This window comes from Emys orbicularis, chromosome 9, assembly GCF_028017835.1.
Source record: "Emys orbicularis isolate rEmyOrb1 chromosome 9, rEmyOrb1.hap1, whole genome shotgun sequence".
Taxonomy (NCBI): domain Eukaryota; kingdom Metazoa; phylum Chordata; order Testudines; family Emydidae; genus Emys; species Emys orbicularis.
The window spans coordinates 96,769,774-96,786,987 of NC_088691.1; the positions used below are offsets into that span (position 1 = coordinate 96,769,774).

Genomic DNA, 17,214 nt, shown 5'->3' on the forward strand with positions numbered 1-17,214 from the left:
ATGACAGATTTGAGGAGTAACTCATGTTTTCTGAACATCTTGGGGCCCGTTTGGTGTAAAATCCTTTTTGGATTAGGCAAGGCTCCCGTGTCCTCCTTAGTTACAAGTTTCAGTGACATTTTAGAAGTACTGTATGATCTAGGTGTTAGCACCCATGACTAGGAGCTCTTCCCCTAATTTACTGTATGATTTTAGGCAAATCACAAATTTTCATCTCTAAAGAAGAGTTCAGTGGAGCTTGAAAGCTTGTTTCTTTCATCAACAGACGCTAGTCCAATAAAAGTTACTACCTCCCCCTTGTCTGTCTAGTCTAAATCCTGATATTCTGAGCTATATAATCCTTGCCTACCTCACAGCAGGGTTGTGAATCTTAATGTTTGTCTAAGTGCAGTGAGGTTATCAGCTGAAAGAATAAAATGTTAAGAAAATCCTTCCGTTAAGGTTCTTATCTGAGATTGATTTCCATGCACCTAGTGTTAGAAACTAGCTCACAGTATCTAAAGGACACTGCTAAAGCAGTCTCAAGTGTAAAACCAAACCAGAGATTACCAGCAGATAAGAATTTTAAGGGAGGTCAGATTTTTGGCTTTGAACTACGTGACATTATCCCTTTAAATCTAAAGTCATAATAAATAATATGATAGACTGGTGAATTATGCCATGTTCCTGTAGGAAAAAAAATCGGGGTCTTATCACTTCATCCCTAATAAAGCCCATACAATCAAGCTCAATGCAGTGGAAGTGGTGGGAGCTTTGGAGAGGTGATAAAAGATGCGATATAAACTCAAGACTATTATATTCAGAACATGTTTCCTGTCTGTGGCTCTGCTTGCCATATTGCTTCTTGATGAAAATAAAAATAGGTGAGACAGAAACAGGTGTTTATGGCACTAAATCATCAACTGCAGCGCTGGGGATAATCCATCAGCACTTGGAATGCTTAAAATTCTTAGCTACTTACTAATTTAAATTTGGAAATTACTTTCACAATCCGCACTTACAATTTTTAAGGCATAAACACTTCATTGGTGTGGCTAAGACCCAGTGTTTCAGGACATCCCCAAAATGTTAAGGAGCTGTATAGTCATTGTCTGCCTCTTCACTCCCACTACCCGGGAGAACTTAGGAGCTCAGTGGAGGCAATGAGCGTGTTTAGCTCCGAAGTTTTGGGAAGTTATGAGGCTCTGTAATTGATAGTTGAGCTACTCAAGCGCTCATGTGTGATAAATGTTAAGCACTCGAAACATTTATTCATTAAATTTTTAGTGGCTTAGCCATAAATGGGTTTCCTTTCACTCCACTGCATATCAAGAAGATGCCTGACCCTAGCTCCCATTGCCATGGGGAGCTTGGGAGTTAACGTTGTGTGGGCAGTGCAGCCAGTTGGAGTGATTATGAATGATCGGTGATTATATGGCTATGAAGAAGTGGCTGGATGTGTCAGCTGTTCGTTTGCAGACTTTCTAACATTTAGGCCCAGCTCCACAGGAGCGAGGCAGAGGTTTTGTACCATATTCCTAGCAGAATTTGGACATGGAGACATCATAACTCACCATGGGAGGATCATGGTGTAGAGCCAGCATTGGAGTTCCTCTGCAGCCCATCCTCCCTGAGGAGGAATGTCTGGGAATAGGGGGCATGGACTGGATGGTGCTATGCCCCAGTCATCTCTGGTTGTAGTACTGGCCTCTTGTGGCCATTGGCAGTGGGTATAATTTGCAGCAGCCCTCAGCCTGCTCTAAATTATGCCAGGGGATCATCTTGGTGTGCAGCAGGGACAGGATTCGGAAAGCACAAAAGCTACGTTTGAAGCTCCCATCCTGAGCTATGGAGTGCACTTTATGGTTGTAGCAGAGGATCTGAACCATTGCTTTGTTCTTTGTAAAGAGGTGAAATCTGGTGAGAAGGTGTAATATATTTTCCCGTGTGGTAGCCAGGATTCCATTCAGACACAATTTTGACCTTAACTCTTAGGATAAAGAGAGAGATTTTATTTAATTTAGATTTATAAAATTCCCACAGCACCCACCCTAATCTCTTTGGCTGTTGATGTAACTTCAAATACATAATAAACATTCAGTTCCTTTCCGTCACAGGTCTGATTCTGCCACTCTCTCACACTGAACAGTACTTCTCTCCATGAATAATCCCACTACTTGGAGTGAATGAGGATGGCAGGTTTGGACCCTGATGTAATTAAATTTCATCTCTCATAGGTGTGTTCCTTTAACATGAAACCCTTATCACCTAGGTAGCATATGTTCTCTGTGACGCAGGATTTGCTGTAGCTTAGGCTGCATCTTGTTGGCAATAGAAGCAAATTGTTACATAAAATGAATGCAGTAAAGTTTGTCCCTTCCAAAAAACCAACTGAGCACATATGATGCTAAAGAATGCAGACAAAACAGCTCAGAAGAGGATCAGTATCCCATGCCTTTTGGTGTATTGAGCATTAATTCTCAAATTCATAGAGGAGGAGGTAGAAAGTTTAGGTACGTCCACACTGCAAATAAAAACCTGTGGCAGCGAGTCTCAGAGCCTGGGTCAACTGACTCAGGCTTGCTGTACAGGGCTAAAAATAGTGGAGATGAGCTGGAGCCCAAGCTCTGAAACCCAGCAAGGGGGAAAGAGGGGATGTCTCTGAGCCTAGGCTCTAGCGCAGAGGTTCCCAAACTTATTTGGCCTACCGCCCCCTTTTCAGAAAAAGAATTACTCAGCGCTCCCCTGGAAATCCACCTTCTTTAAGCGAACAAACAGAAAGATGCAGTGACAAATTTGCGTTCTTTTATGTATCTATATTTCTACCTACGTCCTACAATATAGTAAAGAAAGATGTGTTATTAGAATATCGCCCACGACATCAGGTATACAGTGGTTTTTGCGTAAGACGGCAAAAGACAACCAAACTAAAATACTAATGAAACTAATAAACTGGGTTTTGTTCTTTGCTCAGCATTAGATATATGTATTTGATATTAAATTGTCAAATATCAAACTAAATTTATCAAGAAATAATTAATTTAAAAAATAATCAATATGCAATTAAAAATCAGTTAATAGTTTTAATTTAGTTTGCCCTTATTTAAATAATTGTTCCTTATTAACACACGCCTTATTTACCAATTAACACAGATGATTTGATAGATATAAATAAATGTTAATAGTTAACAGGTTTTTTACGATTTCATTCCCATTTTCGTTAATATTGTAATAAAAAATATGACAAATATATTGACTGTACACTTCAAATAGTACTGTACCGACACAAGCCTGCTACGATTTTATTATTAGTAAGCACTAGAGACACAGAAACGTACGGTAGATATGTAAGAAAATGTATAAAAATACTCACGTGTAAATTGCTGTTTTATTGAAACAACAATAATACAATTTGCTTTGTATGTGATCCGTAATCCGTAAAGATCGAAGGTATCGAATATGAATAAAAAATTTTAAATACTTATTGCACTATTGTTAACTGCTTTTTACACAATTCAGAAACAATCTAAATTAGATTTCATACATGTCGCCTATTTATAGTATCGTATTGTAAACAAGTCATTACATGCACATATTCCTGCCGATGCATGCTGGACTTCCCGACAATGCGCGACACGCTCACCTGCCAACACTTGCTTGTTAAGAGCTGTTGGCGGACTTGACACCTGATCGGTTATAATTTGTGAATTTATTTGGAAAATAAAGTAATCACTACAACTTTAACTCTGTTACACAACAGATGAAACATGTACGAATGGTTTTTCAAAATTTTCTTATAGTCTCTTCTTTCTTTATGCTTCCACCGCCCCCTTATTTTTATTCAACGCCCCCCAATTGCACCCGAGGCTACTACTGCCCCCCTGGATCGTTCCAGCACCCCCCAGGGGGCGGTATCGCCCACTTTGGGAACCTATGCTCTAGCGTAAGCAGGAATGTCTACACTGCTATTATTAGCCCTGTAGCGAGAGCCCCGCAAGCCCAAGTCAGTTGATGCAGGCTCTGAGATATGCTGCGGTGGGGCTGGTTTTTGGGGGGAGGGGTTGTTTTGTTCTGCAGTGTAGACATACCCTTAGAGTCAGGATGTTTACTCAAGTGGAATAATGTAAATGAGGCTGTGTGATATAGGAAGAGAAATCCTAACATTGCATCATATGCTGTATCAGAGGGAGACCTGTAGTAGCTGGTTAAATATTATAGCAATGAGAACAGTGAGAAGTTCAAAGGAAAGGAAAAGAGGCAACTACAGAACAAGCACATTAAGAGTCTGAAATGAGACTGAGATTTAGTGGCTGTAATAAACAGAGTGAGGCAATGACTGTGGTTGCCACAAATCATGCTGAGAAATACAAGCACCTCCGCAGAAAAAAAGAGACTCCAAGTTAAGGTGCCACATTTTCACCATTCATGTACTAGGAGGAAATGGGGACAAGTAATCCCAAAGAAGAGTGCATCTCTAAGCCTTTGGAGATATGCTCCAGTTCCTTCTGCTGGGAAAATTCACTGGATGGCCAGATCTTCATTGCACTGAAATTACTAAATGCTCAGTACCTGAGTTTGCTTTGGCAGTAAGGTGTTAGTGTCAGGGCTGGCTCTAGGCACCAGCAAAACAAGCTGGTGCTTGGGGCGGCACATTTTTAGGGACGGCATGGCCGGCGCCAGAATGCCGCCCCTAAAAATGTGCCCCGGCCGCCCTAGCTCACCTCCGCTGCCGCTCGCGCGCCGCTGCTCCACCTCCCTCCCAGACTTGAGAGCCTGGGAGGGAGGGGGAGAAGCAGCGCCCGCGCCGTGGCCACTCGGAGTCTCCCCCTTCCTCCCAGGCTCTCAAACCTGGGAGGGAGGGGGAGATCCCGAGCGGCCGTTTCGCGCGAAACAGTTGTTTCGCGCACCGCTGCTCTCCCTCCCTCCCAGGCTTGAGAGCCTGGGGGGAGGAGGCAGGGCTGGGGATTTGGGGAAGGGGCGGAGTTGAGGCGGGGCCGGGGGTGGGGGTAATTAAAAACAGGGGGGGGGGGCGGCCAAAATTGTTTTTGCCTTGGGCGGCAAAAATCCTAGAGCCGGCCCTGGTTAGTGTGACTAATCTCAATGATTTTGGTAGGACTATTTGAGGAGAGAGGTACTGAAGGTCTTGTAAAGACTGTAAGGCTCATCCCTACGTGCACTCCTGATATGCACAGAGGTATCGTGAGCAAAGTATTGAGTCTGGCCAAAGCTCATCTGTACTAATGTGACTTGCAACAACACGTCTTCTCAAAGGAGTTTAGTGACAGAGGAACGTGCAGACTAAATCCAGGTTGAGTCAGCAGTGCGAGAATTTGACACTAGATATAAAGGGATAGGAAGGCTTGTGCTCATAGACAAGTGATTGTTACAACTTACAGGACTGTTTATATAGTCTATAGGAAGATGCATTATCTAGAGGGCTAACAAGGCATTGCTCATGTACCCATCACTGCAGTATCTGGATGCCAATATCTGGTATTTTTCTCCATAATCATAAGCAACAGCTTCAGACCTGTCTGAACTGTGCAATTATTGGTCATTGATGGTACATGCCATATTTCTTTGTGAATCAGGATTCCCATGTGTGTCATCCACTCAAGGAGAGAGAAGACACACATCTCTTTTGGTAAGAATTCTGAGTTTAATTCAGGGGTTGTGTAAAAATGTCCTTTATATAGGTAAATTTTAATACAGCCATTATACAAGCTGTCATTTGAACAACAGGTAATTCAGGGTACCAGTGACAAACGTTGATCTTCAGTATTTATAGCTGTGAAATTCTGCTTTTAGTATTATTTCTTGCAAAATCATTCATATGACCAATGACTGGGGGAAAAAACTTATTAAAATCCACTTGTCTTTCTTCTCTCTGCATATAATTAGCAAAGATACTGTATTTTTAAAATCTAAGTCAATGGGCCAAATTCTGCTCTTTTTACATGTTTGTAACTCCCAATGAAGTTCACATATTGATATGAAATATGGTATAATTTATTTATCCTTTGTAGTATTGCTGTGGGATATTAATGCTCCACTCCAGAGCTAGCTGCAATTTTGAGGTAGGTAAGATGAGCTCCCATGGAGGTCAAAAGAAGCAATTCAAGGACACGCTGAAGACCTCTTTGAAGTCCTTCGAGATCAACACCGCCACATGGGAAACCTTCGCACTGAACCGTTCAGCATGGCACAGCCTCATTCACACAGGCAGTAATACCTCTGAGGCAAGGCGTATTGCTGAGGCTGAAAAAAAGCGTGAGCTGCGCAAGTCCAGAGCTGCTCATACATCATCGACAGTGCCATTACATGTTTGCCCGACGTGTGACAGGACGTTCCACGCCCGAATCGGACTGATCAGTCATCTTCGGACGCACAAAGCCTGGTCATCGAAAGAATGAGTTGTTGTGGTCTTCATCGATAACGATGGACGAACATCATAGTATATAGAGCAGTATAAACAAGTCTTTGTCGGTATGAAATTTTAGTTTGTACTGACTTTGCTAGTGCTTTTTTATGTAGCCTGTTGTAAAACTAGGTAAATATCTAGATGAGTTGATGTACCCCTTGGAAGACCTCTGCGTACCCACACAGGTTTGCGTATCCCTGGCTGAGAACCACTGATCTACAGCATGAGAGAGGTCCTCTGGCAAGAGGAAAATTGTATTTGGAACAGTTCTGCAGCATCCTGGAAATGTTAAATCCATGCTGCTAATCACACCATGTTGCAAAATCACTTATTGCTCAGGACATGTAAAAATCTGCTGCTCAACAGGAATCAAACAGTGTGGATACTTTCTAAATGTAGATTTTTTTTCATAGCTATAGCTGTTCAAAACCACTCTAATCTACTTAAATTCATTGTTTTAAACATTCTCTATTATATACTAAAAGCACCCTAGCCAGTTTACAGCTACATAGCCAACACACTGTTGTTATGCCATGCATTACAGTTTAGGGCACTGCTGGGTGACATGCTGAACCCTGAGAAACACCGTTCACTGGCAGTGACTCGACTCTAATGATGTGGATCAATATTTAATAGGTGTTCTAGGGATAGCGGTTTCAAAAGCACTCAGCATTGAATTAACTCTGCTCCTATTGATGTCAATGGGAGCAGAGTTAGGGTATGTCTACACTGCCAAAATAGTTGTGTTCTTACTTCAGGTTGGCTAACTCACATTAAAATAGCAGTGAAGACATGCTAACTTGGCTTTTAACTTGGATTAGCAGCTGCAGTTCAAGCATGGAGTTGAACTCAAGCCGAATTGCCACACCTTCACTGATATTTTAACCCAAGTTTGCTAATGGGGGTTAGCTAACCTGAACTAAGAATGCACTGACTTTTTGCAGTGTAGACATACCCCAAGGCTAATGCTAAGTGCTTTTGAAAATCTCACCCCTAACATCAGGGCTCCTGAGCTTAGTTCCATTCCCTGCTACTGACTTGCTGTGTGATCTCATGCACGTCACTTAACCTTTCTGTCTGTTACCCCATGAAATGGGAGAAACAACACCTATCTCACAGGGGCATTGCCAGAGTTAATTAATGCTGGGGAAGATCTTTGTAGGAAAGATGAACAGAAGCTTTCATAGTAATATCATGGGTGATGTGTTACTACATTAACATTCTCAAACCATTTGGAGCATTTATGTAGAGTTACAAAAAATCATGAAGTATGTATTATCATTTGGCTCTTTACATGTACATGGTATTCCATCTAAGAGGCTATTATTATTGCTGTTAATTCTAAAAAAAATTACCGCACAAACACTGAAACAGTTAAATTAACTGACAGCAAAAATATTCCTCTGGTTCTCTATTTCCTGATGTATAATTACCAAAAAAAAAACCCACCCAAAACCCTGAAAGCAGCCTGCTTATTGACAGATGTCTAAACTTGCCTCTGTTAACCTTTCATGCTTTCTGAGATAAGAATTTTGACTGTACTGCTCTGCCTGAATAAATAGCTAATCAGAATGAAATCGATTTGTGAAGATTCTTCTTGACCAGTGCTTAAAAAAAAAAAAATGAAGTGGGTTTGCTTTTTTAAAAAAAATTACTGCTTCAAAATACTATGAGATTTTTTTTTCTTTAAAGGCACAAAAATAATTATCATACGGTCATCTTAGCTTGATAGTTTGCTGAAAGAAAAAGGGAGGTGTCTGTCTTTTTAGTAAAACCTACAGCTATTAATTTAAATAAAGGCAAATATAGGATTCCCACCAGGCATTTACAGGGAATATTAGGTAAAATTTTCAAAAGTACCTAAATATTTTAGGCTCCTAAATCCCATTTTCAAAAGTGATTTAGGCATGTAGGGCCAGATTTTCAAAAGTATTTAGGCACCTATAGATACAAATAGGCACCTAATGGGATTTTCAAAAGTGCCTAAGCAGGTGAGGTGCCTAAGTGCTATTGAAATCAATTGCAGTTAGGAGTCTAACCTGTTCAGGTGCTTTTGAAAATCCCAGTAGGTGCCTATCTGCATCTTTAGGTGACTAAATATCTTTGTAAAACTGGCCCCTAGGAGCCTAAGTCCCGTTACCTTTCACTGAGACTTAGGACTGATCTAACCTAGAAACTGACATCGATCCAGATACATTGCTCAGACGTGAAAAATCCGCCTCCCCACCCCTGAACAACATAGTTAAGGCAACCTAAGTCCCCATGTAGCCAGTGCTAAGTCGACGGAGGAATTGTTCTGCCAACCTATCTACTGCCTCTTAGGGAGGTGTATTATCTTTGCTGATGTGAGAACCCCTCCCATCATCGTAAGTAGGCTACACTGAAGCATTACAGCAGTGTTGAAGCTGCACTGCTGTAACATTTTAAGTGTAGACAAGCTCTCAGGAGCCTGAGTTAGTTAGGTGCTTTTGAGAATGGTACCCATTCGGTTTAAATGAGGGTGTTTCCCCAAAGGATACCCACTCATTCTCAACTGGGAATGCATAGTAGGAAGTAGGGGAAAGGAGGGACTAAGGAATTAAAGTCTATGGAAATGATCTAAAGCCGCCAGTTCTGTCGTTCTCATCAATCTTTATTATAGTCCCTTTGTGGCTATGAATTGTGGGATAGGGCATAAAGTTACCACCTGACTTAATATTTCCAGACTCAGGCTTATTTTCTCAGTGATCCCACATCCTGCGTGAGTGTCACATGTTGTTATGATGTCACATATTGGTACTCCACTGTCATAATGTTTTGCGACTACTAACTAATTTTCGATGCCTCGTCACTGCCATGTTGCACTGGAATATGCTAATGTAACACTGATGCAAACAGAATGATACCAAGGTGCACAATTTGAATGTTCTCTTTAAGCTTGTGAAGCAATATGACATGTGACCTAATGTCTACCCTACTGTAAACTAGTGAATGTGCTATGCCATAGCCTCAGTGTTGCTTTTCAGTTCTGAGAAGTTTCTCACAAGCTGTAAATGTTTGCACTTTCCTGGATTCACTTTGTTAGCCGGTTGGGATAAATCATACTGGACGATAAAACTGCCATTGTAACAAATTGCAAATACATAAAGCCGCCTGATGGTGGGAATTTGCCTCGGGCCCACTGTTTTGAGAGGGCCCCCAAAATGATAGAGGGGTGGCCAGGCCAAATTTGAGTGAGTGGTGTTGCAACCTGGCTGTGGAGTTGCAGTGCCACTCAGATTTGGAAACTGCCAACAATAGTGTGAGAAGCAACTTGCCTGGCCCAGATCCCACCATTGCCACCACTGACATCATTGCGCTGGGCCTGAAGTGACCTAGCAGGCCAAGAACCTGTATGAGTAGTAGCGTGGTCTGAGCTCTGGGAGAGGCAGGAATAGGAGCAGCCCCCTGGCTGCACACGGGGCAAAGCCCCCGCAAAAGGGAGGCCAGAGATCCCACAGACCTGGGTCCTCTCTGACCCCCATCTCTTCCCTGACCCCCCATTCCTTCAGAGAGGACAGCAACCCCACAGACCTGGGCCGTCTCTAACCCCTCCACCCCCTTCTTAAACTCTTTAATCTCCATGGTAATTTTTTTGGAAGGATGGAAAGTAGGGTGGCCAACTTTCTAGTCGCATAAAACCGAACACCCTAGCCCTGCCTCTTCCCAAGGCCCCGCCCTCGCTCACTACATTCCCCCTCCCTGAGTGGCTCACTCTCCCCCACCCTCACTCACTTTCACTGGGCTGGGGCAGGGGGTTGGGGTGTGGGAGGGCTCTACCTGGGGGTGTGGGCCCCAGGGTGGGGCCGGGGATGAGGGGCTCAGGGTGTGGGAGGGGGCTCTGGGCTGGGGCAGGAGGTTGGGGTGTGGGAAGGGGTGAGGCTGGGGGGTGCAGGCTCTGGGGTGGGGCTGGGGATGAGGGGCTTGGGGTGCAGGAGGGTGCTCTGGGTTAGGGGGGACTCAGGGATGGGGCATGGGCTTAGGGTGTAGGTTTACCTTGGGTGGTTCCTGGTCAGTGGTGCAACACGGGGGCTAAGGCAGGCTGCCTGCCTGTCCTGGCACCGCGCTGCACATGCCCCGGAAGCAGCCAACAGGTCCGGGTACTAGGCAGGGGGGCTAGGAGGCTCCACGCGCCACTCTTGCCCACAGGCGCTGCCCCATTGGCCAGGAGTGCAGAGCCGGTGCTTGGGGCAGGGGCAGCGCGCGGGGACCCCCTGCCTAGAAGCTAGACCAGCTGGCCACTTCCGGGGCACAGTGCGGTGCCAGCCAGGACAGGTAGGGACTAGCCTACCTTAGTGCCGCAGCACCACCGACCGAACTTTTAATGGCCTGGTCGGCGGTGCTGACCGGAATTGACAGGGTCCCTTTTCAACCAGGTGTTCTGGTCGAAAACAGGACACCTGGTCACCCTAATGGAAGGCTTCAGTTTCAGATTAGATTCAAATCTAATTTCCAAAGACACAGGAAAAGTAGCCAAGCCTGCAAGCACCCAAGTTACTGCAAGCGTATCCCTAACATCTCTATAAAGGTAATTCACTCCAATCTTTTATTATCTAAAGATTCTCTGAGGGTATGATTCTCTTTACGCCTCTTTAAGAAGAAATTACCTCACAGACCTAATTTCATCGCAAGGTTGGACAACCTGAGATGATTCCCAAGGTGATCCATGGGTAGGAGATCGTTTGGCATCTTCACTCTCTAGATTATTAATTAAATTCTTTTCACAAAGGTAACAAAGATCCTGAAATTTGCTTTCCCTCCATGATCAGTTCTGTAACTAATCTCACCATTTCAAGCTTTCTCACTTGAAAAGTATTATAGAAACACCAAGAGCATAAAAAATGAATTTTTGGACAGTGTTTAGCTTCGCCCTATAAATGTGCTAATGTTTCTGAGCTGGGCTGGAAAATGATTCTCAACCACTCTAGCTTCCTTATTGCTTTGTTCTGGTCAGAATGGCAATTCAACCTTTTAAAAAAACTCTTCAGATGAAAATGTGCCTTGTAAGGTCCTGAAGCATATTTTCCTTTACATTTTAAACACCTGGTCCAACTTGGTATATTAAACAGAAAAAAGTTACTTTGCCAGTTACACAGTTAGAGTCTTTTAATTAGATTCCCTTTTAATACCTGTTTTCCAGAATACATTAAGGCATTTTAATAATCTGTCCTTGTTGCCTCAGAATGACCTTGTTAATATGCAGGTGCATTTTACAATATATTCCTCTCTGTATCTTGTAATCTATTTCAGTAGTGTTGCAAGTAGTGTCTTGCAATTTATTTGCCTCAGCCCATTGCTCTTGGTCTTTATGCTGAATGTCACCATGCTTAGCTTCTACCAGTTGCAAGAGCAGTGCCACTGTTAGCCAGAACACTGACTTTACAACAGTGACTTTAACACTGATGGCATCACGGAGCAGTCTATCATCCAATTCCACGCTGCTAACTCACTGACTACAGCATAAGTGTCCCACCTTGTGCTCATGAAGTGACTGAAAATATAGAGAGAATTTTGAGCAGGTGAGGTTCGAAAACACCTCTTGCATGATGTGGAATGCACAGAAAACCTTTCATGCATGACCAACAGTTCTTGATAAACAATCTTTGATCAGGAATAAAGAATCAATGGGTTTAGGGGGTAAAAGAGAAAAGCATTCAGTGTATGGTTTGTAGCATCTCCATGTTCTTAGTGGGGGAGGGATAGCTCAGTGGTTTGAGCATTGGCCTGCTAAACCCAGCATCATGAGTTCAATCCTTGATGGGGCCACTTAGGGATCTGGGGTAAAAATCAGTACTTGGTCCTGCTAGTGAAGGCAGGGGCTGGACTCAATGACCTTTTAAGGTCCCTTCCAGCTCTATGAGATAGGTATATCTCAATATATTAACTGAACTCTAGTTAATTCTTTCTGTTTATCTAGTCTTGTAAGCTGAGGCAAGAATTTTTCCTATATGCATTAAAACACTGTGAAACAAATTGCCATATCCTATTATAAACAATAAACAGCACCAATGAAATGTATCTGTGTATGAGGAGTTCCATTTCTAGTTAGAGACCAGGCTCAGCCATAAGGCCTGATTCTGTTCTCACGTAAACCAATGTAAACCCAGAATAACTCCACTGAAGTCACTGGAATTACACAGGCATAAGACAGGTGTGAGAGCAGAATTGGGACCTATATGGTAACACTTAGATCTGGATCCAAACATCCCCAAAGTTCAGATGTGTTTGCAGAGGTGATTTCAGTCTCTGGAAGCTTGCTTCACAGCCAAACTTCCTCAACTAAGATCACTTTATCTGTGGCTCTCACACATTTCATCCTGGGCTTTGTCCCAGAGGAATGATGGATCATGGCTGTAGGGGTTTGAAAGGCTGTTGAGGGACCCCGTTGAGAGGTTTAAAGCTTAGGAATCAATGATACCATCCAAATCCTTTTTGGTTCATATCACAAAACACGTCATTTGGTAAAGAGCTGTCTTTGTCCAACAAGGCTCAGGACTGCATTAGTCAAGTGTTCCTGGTCAGCATTGGAAAGGCAAAGATGTTACAGGACAGGATTGAGGTACATTGAGGAAACTTGCACATCACTTGCCTGCAGTTTTCTGGACTGAAGCCATTAGTAAAACCACCCTGGAGAAAACAGAGAATCCTCTATATGTTAAAGTGCAATCACTGATTTTTATTAACTTGCTTTAGTACAGGGTTGCTGTTGTAAGTACAGCTCTACCCCGATATAAGGCGACCCGATATAACACTAATTCGGATATAATGCGGTAAGCAGTGCTCCGGAGGGGCGGGGCTGCACACGCCGGTGGATCAAAGCAAGTTCAATATAACGCGGTTTCACCTATAACACAGTAAGATTTTTTGGCTCCCGAGGACAGCGTTATATCGGGGTAGAGGTGTACATATAATTACCCATTCAGTGTCTAGCAGCAAGTTATCCTTCTGTACAGAGATGGCTCTGAACAAACTCCACCAGATTCTAACCCTGGATCTGGTCTAGGTTTGGATGTGAATTCATAGCACAGACCTGCCTATAATGGACTGAACATGCATGTAAGTTGCAACTACCCGATCCCTGGGGAAAATCTGCATTTCATTTTCATACTCACAAGTTTTTGAAGTGTTTAAATCCACGGGAGTTTTTCTTGGCCCATTATGGGGAAAGACAATCTGGATTGTGAGTTGTGATTCAGGCCCATCTCCATGTATAGCTAAGCTTTTATTTTCCCAAGGCAGATAATGGTACTTTAAATGAGTAATTTCATGAAATGTATCTCTCCTCTGCCTTGAGTAATCGAATTCTAAGGTGTTCCTTTAATTGTGCTATGGATTGAATTTGGAATGCATTGGCCCATTACAGGAACAGGTTTGTTTCATAGGTGAATGTCAGCCTTATGCCAAGATACAGCAGAAAATAAAATGATACCTCAACAGCTGCCTTTGCTCTTTCAAATTCCTCCTCCAAGGAATGATTTCTGGAGAGGAGTGAACCTCCCCAACGCTGCTCTTTGGTTGATCGTGCCTTAAAGAAATAAAGAATAAATAAGAAAGGATGACATGCTTTGTCACAAACTTTCAAGTTCCTTCTCTTTCTTTCTTCACTAGTGTTGAAAGTGACCTTCATCTGGTGCGATGCTGTGTGTTTCCCTATGTGAATCCCCACCAACACTGGACACAGCTTTAGCAGTGTCCACTGCTTCAGTGGAGCAAAGTAACGTCTCATTCCCTAGAGTTTCCTTTTCACTCGGGATTTAGACATGATGAACAATCCCAGCTTTGGTTGTGAAAGTAGATCCAAAATAGTCCCTTGAAGCTTCAGAGAAAATGAACTTCAGAATGGTTAAAAAGACTGTGTAACATTAAAAGCTTGTGCCTCGAATAAGCTATCTTCACATCTCCCCTTCCTCCCTCCCGCCCCCGCAGGTTCATTTTGCTTCATTCTGCAAGACAGAAATGTAGCTGTTGGAATTCCTAATAAGGAGAGCTGTCACACAGGTACCATTTCATTTTTGAATGGACTGTATTCAACATGATTAATACTTCGTTTAAGTAGTTGAAAGTTTATGTTTGAGAACTGGATCCTGTACAGTTTAGCCTCTATTACCTGAACCCCTTGTGTTATCACCCTAAACTCCCCATTATCTAAAACAGGGTCTCATTCTCTGGTGCCTGTTAGTTACACTGACAATCCCCTTGATTGTCTGAAAGCTTCATTTTCTGAATTTATGCCATTTCCCCTGAAATTATCATGTAATCTCACTGTAGCCATTTCTTTAAATTACAATCTACTTGAAGAGACATTCAACTGAATTTGTTTTTTTTTCCAAATAGACATTAATTTAAAAGAGACAAGGTGGGTGATATATTATCTTTTATCTTGTCCAATAAACAATATTACCTGCCCCAACTTGTCTCTCTAATATCCTGGGACCGACATGGTTACAATACCACTACATACATTTTTTTAAAAAGAGACCCAAAATACACAGTACACCCCGCCTCTGTCTGCAAGTCTTTTACAATGAAAAATCAGTGCGTGAGAGGTCTGAGTTGTAAATATATGTGGAGAGGACTTTCCTTATGATGATAAAAGGATGTGGGATTGGTTGGCACACAGGAAATGCATGAGACAGATATACAAACCTCACAATCTGCAGTTTTCTCACTCTTATCTAAGTGATTCAGAATGGGCAGAAGAGGATTTTTAGACAGTTCTTGGATTTTGGGTGGGGACTACAAAGAGAGCAGGGAGACATCTTGAAGAGGAAAAGTGTGAAAGTTAGGCTACAGAAGGAGTATTTGGCTGCTATTTTGTTTGCTTCTACTATTGTTCTTTCATAATGGAGGTGCATTTAATTCACTATCCTCTGCAGGAGAAAGTTGTACCTATTTTCTCTGCACTTGCTGTATCTGTCTGTCAGGCTGTGTCCTGAGGTTTAGGATCACCAGTACAAATACCTCCTTTGTATTGATTTTCTCTAAGCCTTGAGTACCTTGAAGACTTCAGTTATAATAAGAGATGACTCTGAAATGCAGGGCTCAGACCTAAATCCAGGTCTAGGCTTTCCCAAAGGCTGGGGGAATAAGCCCTGGGGTGTTCTTCCAGCTCTACAGCTAATGGACCTGAGTCACCAATGTGTGAAACTGGAGGACTGCAATGGTGAATTGGGTTCAGTGACCAGTCATGGATTTTTGGATCCAGATGTGAACTTTCCCAAAGTTGGGGGGGGCGGATTTGGATTGTAGGATTAGGTTTGGGGTATCTTTAATATCAACATCCTGTCCCATGTTTTATGTTCAACAGGTACAATCTCTATTGCCTGACCATTCTGCATACTTTAATTCTCCTCCTCCCTTCATTGTTCTTCCCCGAAGACCCTTTCCGCTAGTCCTGCCTACAGCATATGCCACCCTAATTTTAAATAGATTATTCTTTGTGTGTCTTAACAACACATTAGAAAACATCTCTCTCTCTTTGTCTCTACTTGCACATTCCAGAGCTTGGTTTATCATTGTTACCGTGACTGCATAGGCTGAGCTGAAGGGATGATTGTTGTTTTTGACATCCCTAGCACACTGTTCTCTCCAATCTATCCCACTGGAAGCACATTAGTAATGTCCTCTACAACTATTCTTTTATTAAAATAATTCTAATCATGCTTTTGTACAAAAGGCACAGTGCAAAGAACTATGTTAAGTCACTGCAAGGAAAACCACATGGTGACCTCTAGCCTTGCCAAATAGAAATTGCTCTCTGACTCCGCTAATCCCTTACCCCCACACTTGCCTAAGGTTAAAACTCATTAGCTATTTGTCTGCCCATGGTCCCAACTGCATTAATTTACATGATTATATTTCTGATGGTTGTACTTGATGATATTCAATTACAATGAACCAGATTCAACCCTGGTGTAACTTCACTCCTTTGAAATTCAGGTTTGAACCTGACAAAATGTGTTGTATCAGCAAGTGCTGTACGGGCATTGTTGTGATGAAGTAACCTAATCAGAAGTATACCTATAAGCAAATGTACAGAATTCATCTACAGGAGAAGCAGCACTTTGCCATATTCTTAATGCACAGTCTCAGTACCTAAATATTTTTTTCTTTTTGGGGAAGGATACTGACAAAGGGTCAGATTCTAATCTTATGTGTGGAATGTTTCTTTGCCTCCCTTAAATCTATTCCTGCGCTTGTGACTACATGTTCAGAAGGATTTTTTAAAAAAAACTGGAATCAAGACATGCATTTGAGATTCCAGTCTGGTCCAACTGTGTGTATATTCTTCATATGTCTTTGTGCCAGCGAGGTTAGTTTACTGCAATGAAATCTGTATTGGGCTACTGAACACTGAACCAACACCTGCTGTTAGTGTAGAACAAGATGGCACAATTGCTGTTAGAAGTGGGCAGTAGGGATTCTGCCTAACCACTGTTTCATGCTCTGCACTGGATGCCTTTGGCATCTGGATTGAGTTTAAGATTTAGCTGTCAATGACCAGATACCTGGGGGTTGTAGTCCTCTCCCCATTATCCTCTATGGCAGGGGTAGGCAACCTATGGCACGCGTGCCGAAGGCGGCACGCGAGCTGATTTTCAGTGGTACTCACACTGCCCGGGTCCTGGCCACCGGTCCGGGGGCCTCTGCATTTTAATTTAATTTTAAATGAAGCTTCTTAAACATTTTAAAAACCTTATTTACTTTACATACAACAATAGTTTAGTTATATATTATAGACTTATAGAAAGAGACCTTCTAAAAATGTTAAAATGTATTACTGGCACGCGAAACCT

The 17,214-nt window shown here is 42.6% G+C and overlaps 1 protein-coding gene across 2 annotated transcripts in view; it reads right to left on the reverse strand.

Annotated features, from left to right (window-relative positions):
- PEX5L (peroxisomal biogenesis factor 5 like) overlaps nt 1–17,214 on the reverse strand; it is a 66,409-nt gene that overhangs the window by 12,593 nt on the left and 36,602 nt on the right. For both annotated transcript variants that reach the window (XM_065410677.1, XM_065410676.1), the window contains one exon: nt 13,848–13,943. In XM_065410677.1, the coding sequence (XP_065266749.1) occupies nt 13,848–13,943 (96 nt within the window). The remainder of the gene's footprint in view (nt 1–13,847; nt 13,944–17,214) is intronic.